Source organism: Gopherus flavomarginatus, chromosome 10 (assembly GCF_025201925.1).
Source record: "Gopherus flavomarginatus isolate rGopFla2 chromosome 10, rGopFla2.mat.asm, whole genome shotgun sequence".
In the NCBI taxonomy this organism is placed as follows: Eukaryota; Metazoa; Chordata; order Testudines; family Testudinidae; genus Gopherus; species Gopherus flavomarginatus.
The window spans coordinates 49,471,527-49,486,496 of NC_066626.1; the positions used below are offsets into that span (position 1 = coordinate 49,471,527).

The 14,970-nt window shown below is 38.8% G+C and overlaps 1 protein-coding gene across 4 annotated transcripts in view; it reads left to right on the top strand.

The window, feature by feature from the left end:
• Positions 1-14,970, top strand: part of RBMS1 (RNA binding motif single stranded interacting protein 1) — a 198,141-nt gene that overhangs the window by 88,000 nt on the left and 95,171 nt on the right. For all 4 annotated transcript variants that reach the window (XM_050969310.1, XM_050969311.1, XM_050969313.1 and 1 more), the window contains exon 2: positions 10,091-10,266. In XM_050969310.1, the coding sequence (XP_050825267.1) occupies positions 10,091-10,266 (176 nt within the window). The remainder of the gene's footprint in view (positions 1-10,090; positions 10,267-14,970) is intronic.

Genomic DNA, 14,970 nt, shown 5'->3' on the forward strand with positions numbered 1-14,970 from the left:
CTCCCTAACTTCCAACCTCTGTGATACAAACTCGCATAGCTAGGTTCTTTGTGTGTTTTTCATTCTTTCCTCTGAAACACCCAACAGTTGGTTCCTCCTCCTCTTCCACAGAGGAATCAGTGCAGCTCTGTTAGGTGAAGATCAGATTTGGGAGCCCAGTTGCACATAGGCTCTCGCCGTGTTTCCGTACAGGGGGAAGGGGCAAGCCAGGCAAAAGCAGGAGTAGGGCTGGTATATCCACTGCTATACAATATATGGAGAGTTGATGCACCCATTGAACACACTGAGGATGGAGGTTGTAGCATCTGCGGAGGTTGCAGCAGTGACTTTAGAACAGCTCCATTGCCACTCAGTGGCTTGGGGTGAGGAAATGTTTCCCCTGCATGTCCCCCCGCGGTTGAGACCAGACTACTCAGTCTTGATATGGGGTGATTCTGGCACCAGAACAGGGTGGAATATTAGGTGTCCCATTGGCCTCTTACAAATGGTAATAACTTTAAATACTCTGCTCACAAACATAGTAGTCACCCAATATTTGACATTGCTTGTTAGCAGCTGTGCAGTAATTAGTCTCTAGGTCTTATTCAGTCTCTGAGGCTTGATCTACACTAATACCTTATATTGGCCTAGCTATGTTGGTCAAGGATCTGGAGGAAAAAACAAAAAAAACATACTCCTGACAGACACAGCTATGCCAACAAAATTCCCAGTGTAGACACCGCTAAGCTGCTGGAAGAATGCTTCTGTCCGTGTAGCTAGGGAGGTGGTATTCCTATAGAGATAAGAAAAGCTCCTACAGTAGGTATACACTGCATTTATGTGAAGGGGCCATGCCAACATAGCTCTTGTAAATGCTGGAAATAGCTAGAACCACGTGCTGTTGGGAAATATATCCAGAATTACACATAATGTAAATTAAGTGAATGACGTAAGTACTGATTTTAGAGCGACTGTGACTTGCCATGTGTAAGATTGTATTTATGAAGCTTAAATACAAAGCTGCATGATCGAGCAACAGAAAGCATATGGAATTAATGCTGAATTTGTAGACAGTATCCAAATGAGTTGTGTAGAGTGAGACATCCATAGCAATGTGCCACCTCCTTTTAAACCATCATGTAATAATTATTTGTAGTGCCTCAAGGCTTTGCTCAGGAATGAGGAAGGGGCAGGGGAGCTATGTGTTAAGTACAGGACACATACATAACAAAAAGTTGGTCCTTACCCAAAGAGATTACATTCTAATTTTAAGATTGGGATGGTGTGTGCACATAGTAACAGTGAGACAGTTATGCTAAGTGTAACAAGCAGCAGACACAGCAGACTTAGTCATGTACAATGTGTTTTTAATAGGACTTGATTCCCGTATACACAGACGTGCACAAGTTCTTCAGTGTTTAAAATTATATATATATAAAATATATAGAATAAATAGAAAATGACATGCCAGCTCTCATGTCAGCCAGAAAACGCATCTGTGGTCTAACACTGTGACAAACAATCTAGCAACAGTTCCAGTGATACCAATGCTATGGAGTTTGCCAAAAAAGCAGATGCTTCTTCCGACAGATATCTTTCATGGCTTAACATTTGTGTCCTGTAATTACTGTCTAAAGGGAAGAGGGGAATGGCAGGATATTGCAAAATGAACAGGAACACAACATTTTAGTTTAAATAAAAAAAATCCCAGTTGTTGAAAAAATACTTAATCTTGCATTATCTAATGATTAACATTTTTATAATTTGATATTTAAATATTTTTAGTTTGTATTTTAACAGGATATAGAATTTGAAACAGAAATATAGCATTAATTGGTAAAATGTGTTTATTAGCAGCATCATGCGAGGGTATTTCACAGCCCGTTACGTGTGATATTCAGTGCAAGTATCAAACAAGCTGAAATCAACATTTCTAGTGTTCATCAGTGTTCCCTATGGAACCCCTGACTCTGTGGAGTTGGGGTAGGAAAGAGAGACTATTTACTAGAGCTATTTGGGAAGCATTTCTGATCTCTTGAAAACTTTAGATGAAAATGGAGAAAGGTTTCATTTTTTGTCAGAATTCATCTTTAAAAATTTTCAGGTTTTCAACAGCTGAAAACCAAAGGGTTTTGTTGTTTTTTTTAGGGGGGTGGGGAGAGGGAAAGGGGGAAGGAAGAGGGAAAGGGGGAAGGAAGAGGTTTATTAAAAGGACTTCTGCTGCAGAAATGTTTGTTTTGACAAAAAAGCCATTTTTCTTCTAAAAATAGGTTTTTTGGGGGAAAATTTACTAGTCTACTATTTTATACTGTACCATTATTCAAAACAAAAAGGCATTAGGCAGGTCTCTGAATAAATTTAAGTGAGTTTATGGTGTCTAAATCTCAGTACAGTGCTCTTATATCAAAAAGGTTCCCATAATCCTAAACGCTGTTTACTGGAATATAGGTCTTTTTGGCCTGTTGAGACATACGTAGATGTGTAGCTGGGGCAAACAGCAGACTTCAAAGCAAAATGGTGCCTAGCACCCTGAGAAGGTAAGAGCAGTGTGTGGATTCATACTGTACCTACTCAACTGGTACCATAGGTTAACTCATCGAGGCCTAATACTGAAGCTTGCAGTTGAATACCAGGGGTGCCTGTGTTTTTGCACCCTCCAAATGAGATAGTTAATGCCCCCAATGAAAGCTGAGCTGCACTGTTTTCTTAAGATAACTTTGGTGTCTGTGTGGTTAGGGAGATCTGAAGTTTTGAAAACAGTATTTAATGGATATCTTAATGTCTGTCAGGAGAGCATGAGTTTCATAAAGGGTGTTTCACAACAATAAGATACTTGCTGACTTGCAGAGAAGTGAAACTATAAGAAAATTCTGAACATGCCCGCTCTGATCTAGCTGGATGTTGTTTTTATGCATTGGAGTTTTGGATAATTTTCCATGCGGTAGATTAAATGCCTGAAACTGTATTTTATATAGACTGATTTTTTTTGTCATCTACATTCTGGGCTGATGCATCAGAAGCACATACAAGGGAGTTGTGGAGGACAATCTCAGAGGATAAGCCAGAAGGGACCATTGTATCATTTTAATTTGACCTCTTGCATATTGCAGGCCATTGGGACTTCCCTGAAGTTCCCGTTAGAAGTAGAACGTATCTTTCAGAAAAACACCCAGTCTTTTATTTTAAAACTTCCAGTGATGGAGAACATTGTAATATTGCATTTCCTGATTCTAATTTACACCAAAAAATGGAATACATTCTCCAGCTTGTTGTATAAAGTAAAGCTCATGCTTTATTATTTGCATTCAATATTGTGCTCCTAGCTTATAGCTCCTGTATAAACTTATTAATATTTAATTAAATAAAAGTGTTCCAAAGAGCTTCTGGTTGGTTTTTTGCTGTAATCACAGCTTGATTCCTTTTTGCCTGGGCTAAAACTTAGCAACAAGTGCTCCATATCTTCCTACTCAATGAAGAGTTGACCACAAAAGCATGCAGATATCTGTCCCAGCAGCTCACAGTTCCCAGCAGAAAGCTCTCATCTTCCTTCAGGCACCTGAGTTTCTTAACCTTCTCTGGTTTCCTCCTGATTAACTCCCCTAGATTACCTGTGGTAATGCTGCATTCACGGATCTCACCAAGAAGCCCACTGAGGCTCTAGAGAGTAAAATGTGAATTAACTTTGAGTGTAAATTTAGTTTAGTTTTAGATTTAAATTGCCCTGTCATGCCTTAGTTGCCTGGCTTGTGCAAGTTGCTGTTCTGATATAGACAGCAGAAACTTCAGAGCCTCCTCCAGAAAGTTGAGAGGCAGAGCTGAGAGGAAGAAAGGATGGGTGAGGAAAAGGCTGTCACCAGCCATGAGCAGGAGAGTTGTTGCAGGAAGTCACTGATGGCTTGTGCAAAGGAGCAGGAGAATTAGCTTAGCTGTTTTTTCCTCTTCCTGCTCTCTTCTAGCGATAGCTTATATGGTTTAGTGTTGGTAGTCCTGGGTCCAAGAGGCAGGAGTGTGCGCCTCCACTGGCACTGATGGAAGAGCCAGTCAGTGAAGCTTTCAGAAACACTGCTTGGAGAGAACAAGCAGATCCAAGAGTAAGGTCCTCAAAGGAAGAAAGTCTTATTCTTTTGCTTCCATTGAAACTTTAGAGATGCTTTCAAAGCAGCCCAACTGTGAATGGCTCCCTTTGCCTCTTGCTGCTTGCGCTGCTCCCCGCACCTAGTTTAGTAGTATTTAATAATGCAGAGCTTTTGTGTGATGTTGTCCTCTGCATGGAAGGGACTTGCCTGCTCTCAGAATGCACTTGTTTCTGTTTCCAGCCTCTGGAGCATCAGTACCTTTGCCAGATGAGAAAGGTCTGAAAAAAGGAAATAATGGAGAAGGCTTTGAATATCCATGGAGATTTCCAGACATACTGGTTTGCAGTGATCTCTTTGGCACTGTGAGTCGCCCAGATGTCAGGCCCATAGCCCTATGTGAAAGGGGAGAATGGAGTAAGTCAGAGAGACCTAGGAAGATGTGTAGGCCTCACATATTGAGCAGGTACCAATCTCCCCTCCGCTGCAGGGTCCTTCCACTCCCCACAAGAGTTTAGGAGGTTGATAGGTTGTGGGTATGGAAGGGGCCAAGTAAGCCTGAGGACTTTCTCAACTGGAGAGGGTCCAGAGGACCCAGCTCCCTAAAACTCCCTCTATTGAGTTGGGTACTGGAAGTGCTTAGAAAGCAGCTAGTTTTCCGACTCTGTGTCGGAGAGCTGACAAAGTACAGGGAGGGCCAGAGAGCCTGCCTGAGTACAGTAGATGCAAACTGCAACAGCAGGTCCGTCTGTGTCATCCATTGGATATTCTTTTTCCTCAGGGGAAGTTGGACTCCAAAGACTTTCAAAATCACCACCTTTGCTCAATCTGTCATACTGCATCAGAGAGGGTGGTTGAAAGATTGAAATTTAATTAAAGGGAAGCCTGTGGGACTCTCCCAGAGAAATCCTCACTACAGACATCAGTTTGTTGGGATAAGGAGCACACTGGAATGCAATGGCCCGGGTTCAGTGTTTACTGATAAAAAGGAAGTGGAGAAGTCTACTGTCTTCATCAGAGAGCAGTCAGACTAATTTCTCTTTGCCATTTATTTTTAGCACAGAACATGCATCCTATTTCCAACCTCCTCTTGTTAGCTCATTGATTTGCTTTTGAGTAAAAGATAATAACTTAGTACTTCACTGGACAGGACCTGTTCCCTTTCCCTCAGTCCAAGGCATCTTTGTGCATGTAATCTTCTCCCCCCTCCACCCTACATGGAGCATATCAATTAAACAGTAAAATATAATTAAATGCACGATATTCAACTCCATAAACATGCTTTTATAGTCTGAATTAAATTAGAGAGCTATAGATGGCTGGGACAGGAGTAGCATTCTGTGTCAGCATGCGAGATATTCAGCTTCAAGTCCCCTTGTTTGAATTTCCCAGGGCAGTTAGAGACTGGGAGTACTAAAGGGTGGTCTGCTGGACTCCTGGGTCAAAGGAGTATCTTGAAGCACCAAACAGCAACCTTTCCCTTTGATTGTGAAAGGAGTCCACTTCTCCTTGTCTGAAATGATCATGACTGTGACCCAAGTTCTCAAATACAGATGAGTTTATGTATACATTTCTAATGAACCCAACACTGTAGTATCTAGTATATGAAATTAAAGAAATAATGGTTCAGTCCTAAAGACCATACACTCCCATCACTTTGTGCTGCTTTCTTATTCGGGATTACATATGGTTATAAGGTTGTTTAAAAGGAGGAGAGAGAAAAAATTTTCTTGTTAACCTCTGAGAATAGGACAAGAAGCAATGGGCTTAACTTGCAGCAAGGGAGGTTTAGGTTGGACATTAGGAAAAACTTCTTAACTGTTTGGGTGGTTAAGCACTGCAGTACATTTACCTAGGGTGGTTATGGAATCTCCCATCATTGGAGGTTTTTAAGAGCAGGTTAGACAAACACCAATCACAGATGGTCTAGATAATATTTAGTCCTGTCTTGAGTGCAGGGAACTGGACTAGAAGATCTCGAGGTCCCTTACGGTCCTACACTTCTAAGATTCTCTGATTATTCCTGTTGTTTGTTTTTTATATCCAGAGGAAAAGCTGACAGGCAATTCTGCTGTTACAAAGGGACTGCCTGTGTCAAAAAGAATGACCTTTCACAATCACATAAGAGGAGCAAAGGCTTTGCCTTCCTCAGATGAGGGCCTTCCACTGGGAATGCTCAGCCCTTGAAAATTTCACCTTAGTGACCGTTACCTGTAACTTTTCCATTGATCACTGCTCTCAGGACGAGATTGTGAAGGATTAGCAGTAGGGTCTCTGAGTGAGGCTCTGAGGGCTTTGAAGATTCTCACCAATGAAACAGGGAGGCACGGTATAGCAATAGAGTGACCTATTTTACGTAGAAGGTGAGTCAGTGTGTGCTGAAAGGGATATAGAGGAAACTCCTGGGGAAAAGTCTAATAGCTGATTAGTTCTGGGAATGAGTAGTAGGAAGGAAATGGTAAACCAATGTGGACTGGGGATGACATTTATAATGAAAAGAGATATTGTTACTACACAGCAGAGGCCATCTATTCTTCAGCTTTATTAATCATTTACGCTGATTTAGCTTTAATTTTAAGATCCTGTAATTCATTTCAATAGGAAAATGTTCCTGTAGGAACATTAGGAATTAATGTGTTGCCTTGTAGATTCCAGTTTATAAATCACATTGCCAGAAGTTTAAGTTCATATCACTAGATCAACTGCTGCTCTTAAAGAGACTCCATTTTAATTTGGAGCAGAATTTGTTTTGTAAAATAAGCTTTTATAAAACCTAAAACCAATCGAAACATTTGCAGTTAATGTTAATAAAATCTGCTATTAAGCAAACACATTTCCCAACAGTGTGTCAAACCTAAGCTATGCAACAATAAGAATTTGAAAGTAAAACTAGCAACAAACAAAAGTGAAACTAGCATAATTGATTTCTCATTGTACATGCTCAGAGTAGTATAAGAAGTAAATAAAGAGTGTAAATAGTAGCAAATGAATTTTACTTTTTCGATTATTTCATTAGTATAACAGCGTTACTGATAAAATAGGTAAAGAAATTTGCTTACAGTGTATGGTTTTAAGATGTCACTGGCCGTTTAATCCAGTGATTGTGTGTTTCTGAGTCACTCTTTCTTTTGAACAGCTGTAATTGTAAAGCATTTTGAGGTGGGTAAAGTTGGAAGAAACTGGCAGCCACTGAAAGCTGTCTGTAGCTTTAGGAACACAACATTGCATAGACTTACATTCACTTCCTATTTGAATATAACCACTAGGACCAGAAGCAATTTCATATTTAAGAAAAAGCATAAATTCCTCATAAATATGTGTCTTGGGACTTCCCCCTGCACTCACGAGGAAAAACTCTCTCTCCACTTGCCACAAACTAGTAAGTGAGGTGTCGTTCCCCCCCCCCCCGCCGCCCCCCTCCTCCACACAAACCAGTTTATAGTGCAGTGGTGGCCAAACTTACTGACCCTCTGAGCTTCATGCAACAATCTTCTGAATTTTGAGAGCTGGGACACACCTGATGAGGCTTCAGCCCCACAGGAGGTATCTGCCTGGACTCGGAGCTTCAGCCCTACTCCTGCTGAAGCCCCAAGAGGCATGCCCTGCAGGGCTGAAGCCCTGAGACCTCCCTCCCTGCTGGGCAGAAGCCCCTACTCCATCACCCTGATGCAAGGCAGCGGTCCCAAGCTCCCCCTACACCCTTGGTCTGATGGGTGGATGAGAGGATGTAGGGGTCTCCACGAGCTGCACTTTAACTGTAAAAGAGCCCAGTTTGCCCCCCCCCCCGTTATAGTGTTTACGTTCTTCATAATATAACAAGATTTTAGGATCTAAATAATATACAAAGTACATGCAAAAAAGCATTGAAAATAGTTTCTATTTGCTATATGTGCATATTATAATTGCCATCTAAGAGCCAAATTTTGGCCTCATACTTATGTGCATGAGTGTGACTGATTTCAGCGGAAGTTGTGTGTGTATAATGTAATATGAGGAAAGCAGTTGACTATGAAACTTTAAACAGAACAATTGTATCTTTCGTCAACTTACACATTAGTGTAACTTTCAAAAGAGACCGATTTTAGGGAAGGGAATAGTATTATGCAAGCCTAGCTTTTAGTGCAATATGAAAATTTTCTAAAGTTAATTCCTTTGTGCATAGCTTAAAACCCTAAAAAAATTGCTTTGTGTTAGTGGAAGCAGTATGCTCTAACTGCACATATAGTGATGTTACAGTTAAGAATTCCTCAGGGTTTCCATTACAAATTTAAAGGGAGGGTTTAATTTCTTTCCAATTTTGAATCATGCCTGGGCAAAACTTTGGGTCAAGACTTGAACTCAAAATGTAAATCTTTCAAAAGAAATTGGGTATTTTATAAAAAGAGAGAAATACAATTATGATTAGCTACAAAGGTGTGCTTATATCTGATATTTTTCTCTGCTTACAACAGCGTGCCTCGCTTTCCCCACCCCCCATGACTCCTGAATAGTTTCGCTCTTCTCGTGTCCTAAGTGTCCACCTCCAAATCTATATTAGAATTCACTTTCGTTCACTTTTCTTCCATCCTAATCTATTGTGACTCTTTACTGCTGCCTTCCCAAGCTGTGGTGCTCTGAAGTTTTGCAGAAAAGGGGCTTTGCCTTGTGGACACACTCTACCAGGGGGTAAACCTTGCAATTTATGGAATTTACATATGTAACCTTAGCTCTGCCTTATGTCTATGCATATGCATTAAAATGTTCTTAAATTACAATATCGCATACTTTTTTGTAAGGGAGTTCCTTTCTGGTTCTATTGTGTCATATTGTGCTGCAATTTAGGCACAGGATTAGGATTCGGGAGTTCTTAAATCAGTTCCCAGCTCATCCACTTGCTTTCTGTAGGACTATAGGCAGGTCACTTAGGGCTAGATTATTAAGAAGTATTTAGGTGCCTAAAGATGCTGAGAGGTGCCTAGTGGTATTTCACCATACCTTCGTTCCTAACTCCCACTGAAACTTTAATAATTTGGATTCATATGAGCTCTTTATCTGAGATTCTCGAAGTATTTCAAAAACACTGAAATCAGTAGGAATTAGTCACATAGGCACGCCTGAAAATTCCACTGGTACCTAGGTGCTTAGATACATTTAAAAATCTGGCCTGTAACCTTTGTTCTCTGTCTGTAAAATAGTGACATAATAAAAATACTTCCCTACTATGCAGGGGACTTATGAGGATAAATTAATCTGTGTAAGGTACACAGAGACATGAGTGATAAAGAAGGATTTTTTGCTATGGAATTTAATATTTACTTCTATAATTCTGTTGTCATTAGAAGTACAAATTTACTCTAGTTGTGAGCTCACTGTAAATAAGTGTGTGACAGTTTGTAAGATGTCACAATACCCTATAATAAATGTTGATGGGAAAAGATATGAAAAGGAGAAAGGAAAAACTGGATTAACCTAACAAAAAGGGTCCACTGATATGATCAAGCACAATGTTAAAATCTTGCTTCAGAATAACGGAAAGTGTGAAACCAGGAATTAATGGACCGGAATTGATGTATCACATATTAGGCTTAACTGGTGGACAAAATAATGAGGGGGAAGTGTTTTTTCACTTGCCACTCTCTTTTTGGCATCTTTAAAGAAAGAGACATTAGGGGGAAAATAAGAGATCATATGGAGTCTACCGGCGTGAGACTCACTATCATGGCTGCCACCCCCCACCCCCCCATCTTCTGGGAGCCCAGGCCATTTTCATCCTAATCCTGAGAGGTGTCCTGATCTGAACAGCCCAGAAAGAGGGATCCAGAAGACATGCAGAGGGTATATGTATTATGAATCAGTGTCTTGCACTTAAATTGTTTGAGATTTATTATTCTGTGTATTAGAGTACGCCTAATGATCCCATGCCAAATATGGTGAAAACGGATGTATTTAGAATACGAGTAACTGCACAGAGTTAACATGTTCAGACTAGCAAATGTTCTGTTCACTCTGCAATTAGTCTGTATTTCATTCTGACAATTCGCTCTGTCTTTATTTTGCAGCCGTCCATTGTACCATCCCACCCAATGGCTCCTCCTAGTCCCAGCACCATCAGCAGTAATAACAACAGCAGTAGCAGCAGCAACTCAGGTTGGGATCAATTAAGTAAAACAAACCTTTACATAAGAGGACTGCCTCCAAACACCACTGACCAGGACCTGGTAAAACTATGCCAACCGTAAGTACTACTCTTAAAATTCGGTCTTTTAAAACTTGCAGGACGTTTGTGATGTGCTTGCTAATGTTACGAGGCGAGAAGAAATCTAGCCCCATGTTTCATATTCTTGATTCTTCAATGTGATACAAAATGTCAGCTTTTGAAGTCAGTAGGAGCTGAGCATGTGTGGCACCTTCAGAAGCAGAGAACAGACTAAATATATAGTAAAGATGTGTATCCCAGGTTTCTGATTCAAAAACCATGGACACCCATACTCCTGACTGCTTGTTTATCTGCTGTAATCATAAAAGATTAAAAAAAATTTAAAATTATCGAACAATTGTGTAGCTTGTTTTTAAAAGCATATGATTAAGATCTTTTCCGTTAGCAACAAATGTAGCTGCACCAAGACAAACCTCTAGTGTAATAAAACTGCACCAGTGTAAACTTGCACTGGGACAGCTTTCACCAATTTCAAACTAGGATTTACACTAGTGCTGTACGATTGTACTAGGGGTTTGCTATAGTGCAGCTACATCAGAGCTAAAAAACGCTGTGTAGACATAACCTACAGATTCTTTTTTCAGAGAACACTGTGTAGCAGAGTTTGTATCAATGGGTTATTGTATAAACCCATGCATTTTGAGCATTTCTGAAAATGATGTGGGTGTGTAATTATGTTGTTTACACTTTTTTTTTAAAATCACGTTTCTTCTCTGGAACGTAGTATTCTTGACTGCTACATTGACTTTCTAAAAAATGAAAAAATGTGAAGATGCACAACACACTTGCTAGACTATTATTGAAACAAAATATTATACCTGTAAAATTCACTGATGGAAAGTGGAAACTGAAATTTACAGGCTATCTGGTAAACAAGGAAAGCCCCTAATTTTTCATTCCTGCAAGAGTACACTTCAATAGCTTAGCTGTATAAGGAATCTTTTTGAGAATCTCAAACACTGATTGAACCTCAAATAACCTTATTAATTACACAAGCTTTTGTCCCCCATTTAACAGATTAGTAAATTAGGATATGTCAAAAAACTTGTCCCTGGTCACACCACTAGTCAGCAACACAGCCAGGAAAAGAACCCCAAGTCCTGGCTCCCAGTTTATTTGAACCATTAGATGACACTCTGGAAAAATAGATGCTGGGCTGTTGATTTGTACTTTAGCACAACCTTTTAGCCATTCTGTCTGTAATTTCATAAATTCATGTACATTAAATCTGGAGGGGTCATATTTAGGTTTGATAGAATTTGAGTTATAATTTCAATGGATAATATCTATGTTTTTAAGCATTTTTTCTATTTTAAGTGTTCACAGTTGCTGTGAAATTATGGGCAGCGATATCTGCCAATAATTAATGACAGTAGGCATTCAGATTCAAAAGGTAGAAGCTTTATAAACATTAAAACACAAATTGTCAATATCACGTTACAATATGCAAAGTAAATATCCTTAAATCAGACTAAGTTCTCAAGCAACATTTTTCTGACTTTATCTATACATTTCAGTTGTTATCGATGTGAAAAAATTGTGTGCGTATGTGGTGGAATCAACCTTTACTGACACTTGCAGATAAAAATAAATCTTTCCAGCCTAATCACTCATATTAGTTGATCTTGTCAATTTGTCTGTCAAGGCAGGATTTTTCTCTGTATTATGTCTTTGAATGTTCTCCTCTGTATTTCATTATCCCAGTGATGGAGCTTTCATCACATTCTCTAAACTGTATTCCAAAGTCTAAATACCCTCACAGTTTCCAGATTTTCAAATTATGTTCAGAAGGTGCAGTTTAAATACATACATAACAACATTTGTTCACTTTTTTTATTTTTAGAGTTCTTGCTCTCCTATGTGCAAGTAGAGTCTCTACTTTAAGGAGCGCTGGGTTTTCCCCCTTCTTGCTCCCTCTTATAAAAACAGGGTTCTTTGATCAGTTTTGGTGCTCATATAACTGTCAATAATCTTACTGAAGTTTTTTACTTTTTTTTCCCTTCAGTAGTGTGGGTAGTGCAGGTCAGTTGATGAAGCTTTATTTTATACTAATTAGATCAACATATGTTATGCCAGAATTCTTGTCATTTTCACTGATGAAAATGAGTCCAGAATTAGTTATTCCAGAGACTGTACCAATCCATAGCTGCCTTACTGGCTATTCGCTCTCAGAAGTTCTTCACACCGCCCTGATGACATGCCTGTTTCAAGGACACCACTTGTGCAGCAACTATTTGGGAAGAGGACAATGCTGGTATATTTCCGTGATCTTCCCCCCTCTTCAGATAGCTCATCAGCTTCCTGTTACAGGAAGGTATATTCAGCTAAATACTTTCAACTCCTGTCAAAGTGCTTAACACTTCTAAAAAATCAGGCCCAAAGATACTGGGTACCCAAAAATTGCAACATCTAAAATAAATGGCTGTTTTTGAAAATTTTGGCATCACTGTAAACATCAGGCTCACAGTTCCTCTCTTCTTACTGTTCTTTCTCTTTCTTTTCTGCCACATCCACAGCCCTCCTAACGTTGTTTACCTGCTCAGCAATAGTTCCTGCCAGCTGCTACCAAATATTACTACCAGTTTTTATATTACAATATTACTACCTCCTTCCAGCAGTGTTTTGTTGTTGCATTTTTGTCCCATTTCTCATAATTTTGTTCTTATTTTCTTAAACAGGCAGTGTCCATTATTCCTGTAGTCTTTATATCCAGTTCAGATCAAATTATATGCAAAGATAGCATAATTAAAAATTCTGGGCTACCAGCGCAAAAAGCGGTAGGAATGGGGGGTTGTGGGTGGGTAAAGGGGAGAAAATAAGAATATAAATATCTAGTAACTGTATAATAGCTTTCTTTCTTTCTTGACATCATATGGTCAGAAGAACTTTAGACTTTTTAGATTTTCAAAATAATTTTTTATTAAGGAATGGTTTGTTTGAAAGACATTACCATAACAGTTACAATATTCAGCCATGAAGATTTGGATCTGTGGAGAGAGGAAAAATATTACACCTAATTTAGAAAAATGAAATTTTTATTGAGAGAAAATTACATACTTCTGGTTTGAGAAATTGTACGTTTATTGCAAAAATAAAACTTTGTGCTTTCAGGATAATACTTATTGTTTCTTGTGATTATAATGAAAGAGCTGGGCCACCTAACAGGAGAAAAATTAGACTTATTATAGTGTATGTCCTGAAAGAATAAACTGGCTCCATTTGGACATATTCCAAACAGAAAAAGATTCTCATAAATCTTACTAAAAATGGAGCAGATAATTAATTTTGTGAAAGGAGCCATTCATAAATTATGAAATACTACAGCCTTGCATATGAAGATGACTTCTCTGAGATTTAACTCATTCTAAATACATGTATGGTAGAAGAGGTTTTTTCCTTTTTTTTTTTTTATTTTTTAAATTGTTTTTTAAAAACAATACAGAAGCACATTCAGGATCCTCCAAGTTGAGATTGAAGGGGTTGTTGCTTCTTTTCAGTAGCTGATTGGTATAAGAAGCACTCAATAACTTTAAACATTTTGTCACCTTGAGCAGACTTCTCTTATCTCTCTCAGCGCTTCCCCAGTTTGTTTGTGTGTGTGTGTGTGTGTGTTTCTGGCAATCACAGGAAAAAAACATAATCTTTTTCTGGTTTTGTTCTTTGCCTCTTGAATTGGGCAAAGGTTCTGAATTATTTGCTCAGTCTGTAGTTCATTATAGAATGATCTTTGGATATGTCTTCGCTACAGAGCCTATTCTGGGATAACTATTTTGTACCTAGCTGCAGTTCGTGAGCTGCTGGCTCTTGCCTTTTTGTTTGCAAAACAAATGTGAGCTTGAAGCTTCTGTGAGTTTGGTTTCTATGAGGAATTTCTCTGGTCAGAGATTCCTGTGTTAGAAGAGGAAAATGTCCTATCTCAAGTCTCCATTTCTACTGAGGAACCAAGTGAGATTTCCAGAAGATTTTAAAATCCAAGATTTGGAACATTTGACCAAAAATCTGCATGGTTTTATTAAAAACTATAGGCTTCTCTGTCAACATAGCCCTTTAGCAACTGGAGTTGATGTCAGTTCTATCATCTGGAAACAAGACTCTCCTGATTTGAGAGGCTTAGTATTAGAGGCTCACTTTTGTGAATTATGGGAAGTTCCAGATGCCAAATTCTCACTTTCTGCAATTCTGTCTAAACTGTACAGCCTTCCAGGAAGTAGTTGGGAGACATGGTATTTAGTTTCCAAACTGGATTTTGCAATATCCAGCTGCTCCACTGGGCCTTCCTTGCCACTTACCTATCTTATAACTGCTAAAAACTTCTTAAACAACCTTTAACATGCACTTGGTAAATGAGAAATCAAGAGAAATTCTGTTTTTGTCTTGTCTAACTCAGTTTATATTATTCCAACATAAATTACTCACACTTTATTTAAATTTTTTTTATTAAACAGATATTGCCAGGCTACTTTCAGGAAAAACAATATTTTCATTCATTTATTATAGAAGATAAAATTAGTAAAAATGTAGTGTGTTTGATTTGATTAACTGAAAACAGGTTTTTATGTGTATTTGGACCTTTCCTTGAAGTGTTTACAACAAAACACTACATCATTGTGCTGTCACATAAAAGCCACAAAGTGAAACTGATTGTCTGTTTTCTTTGTTCAGACTGAGTCAAATACAAAATAAACCAGAAGTGAAATCCTTGACCCATTAAAGTCGGGGGCA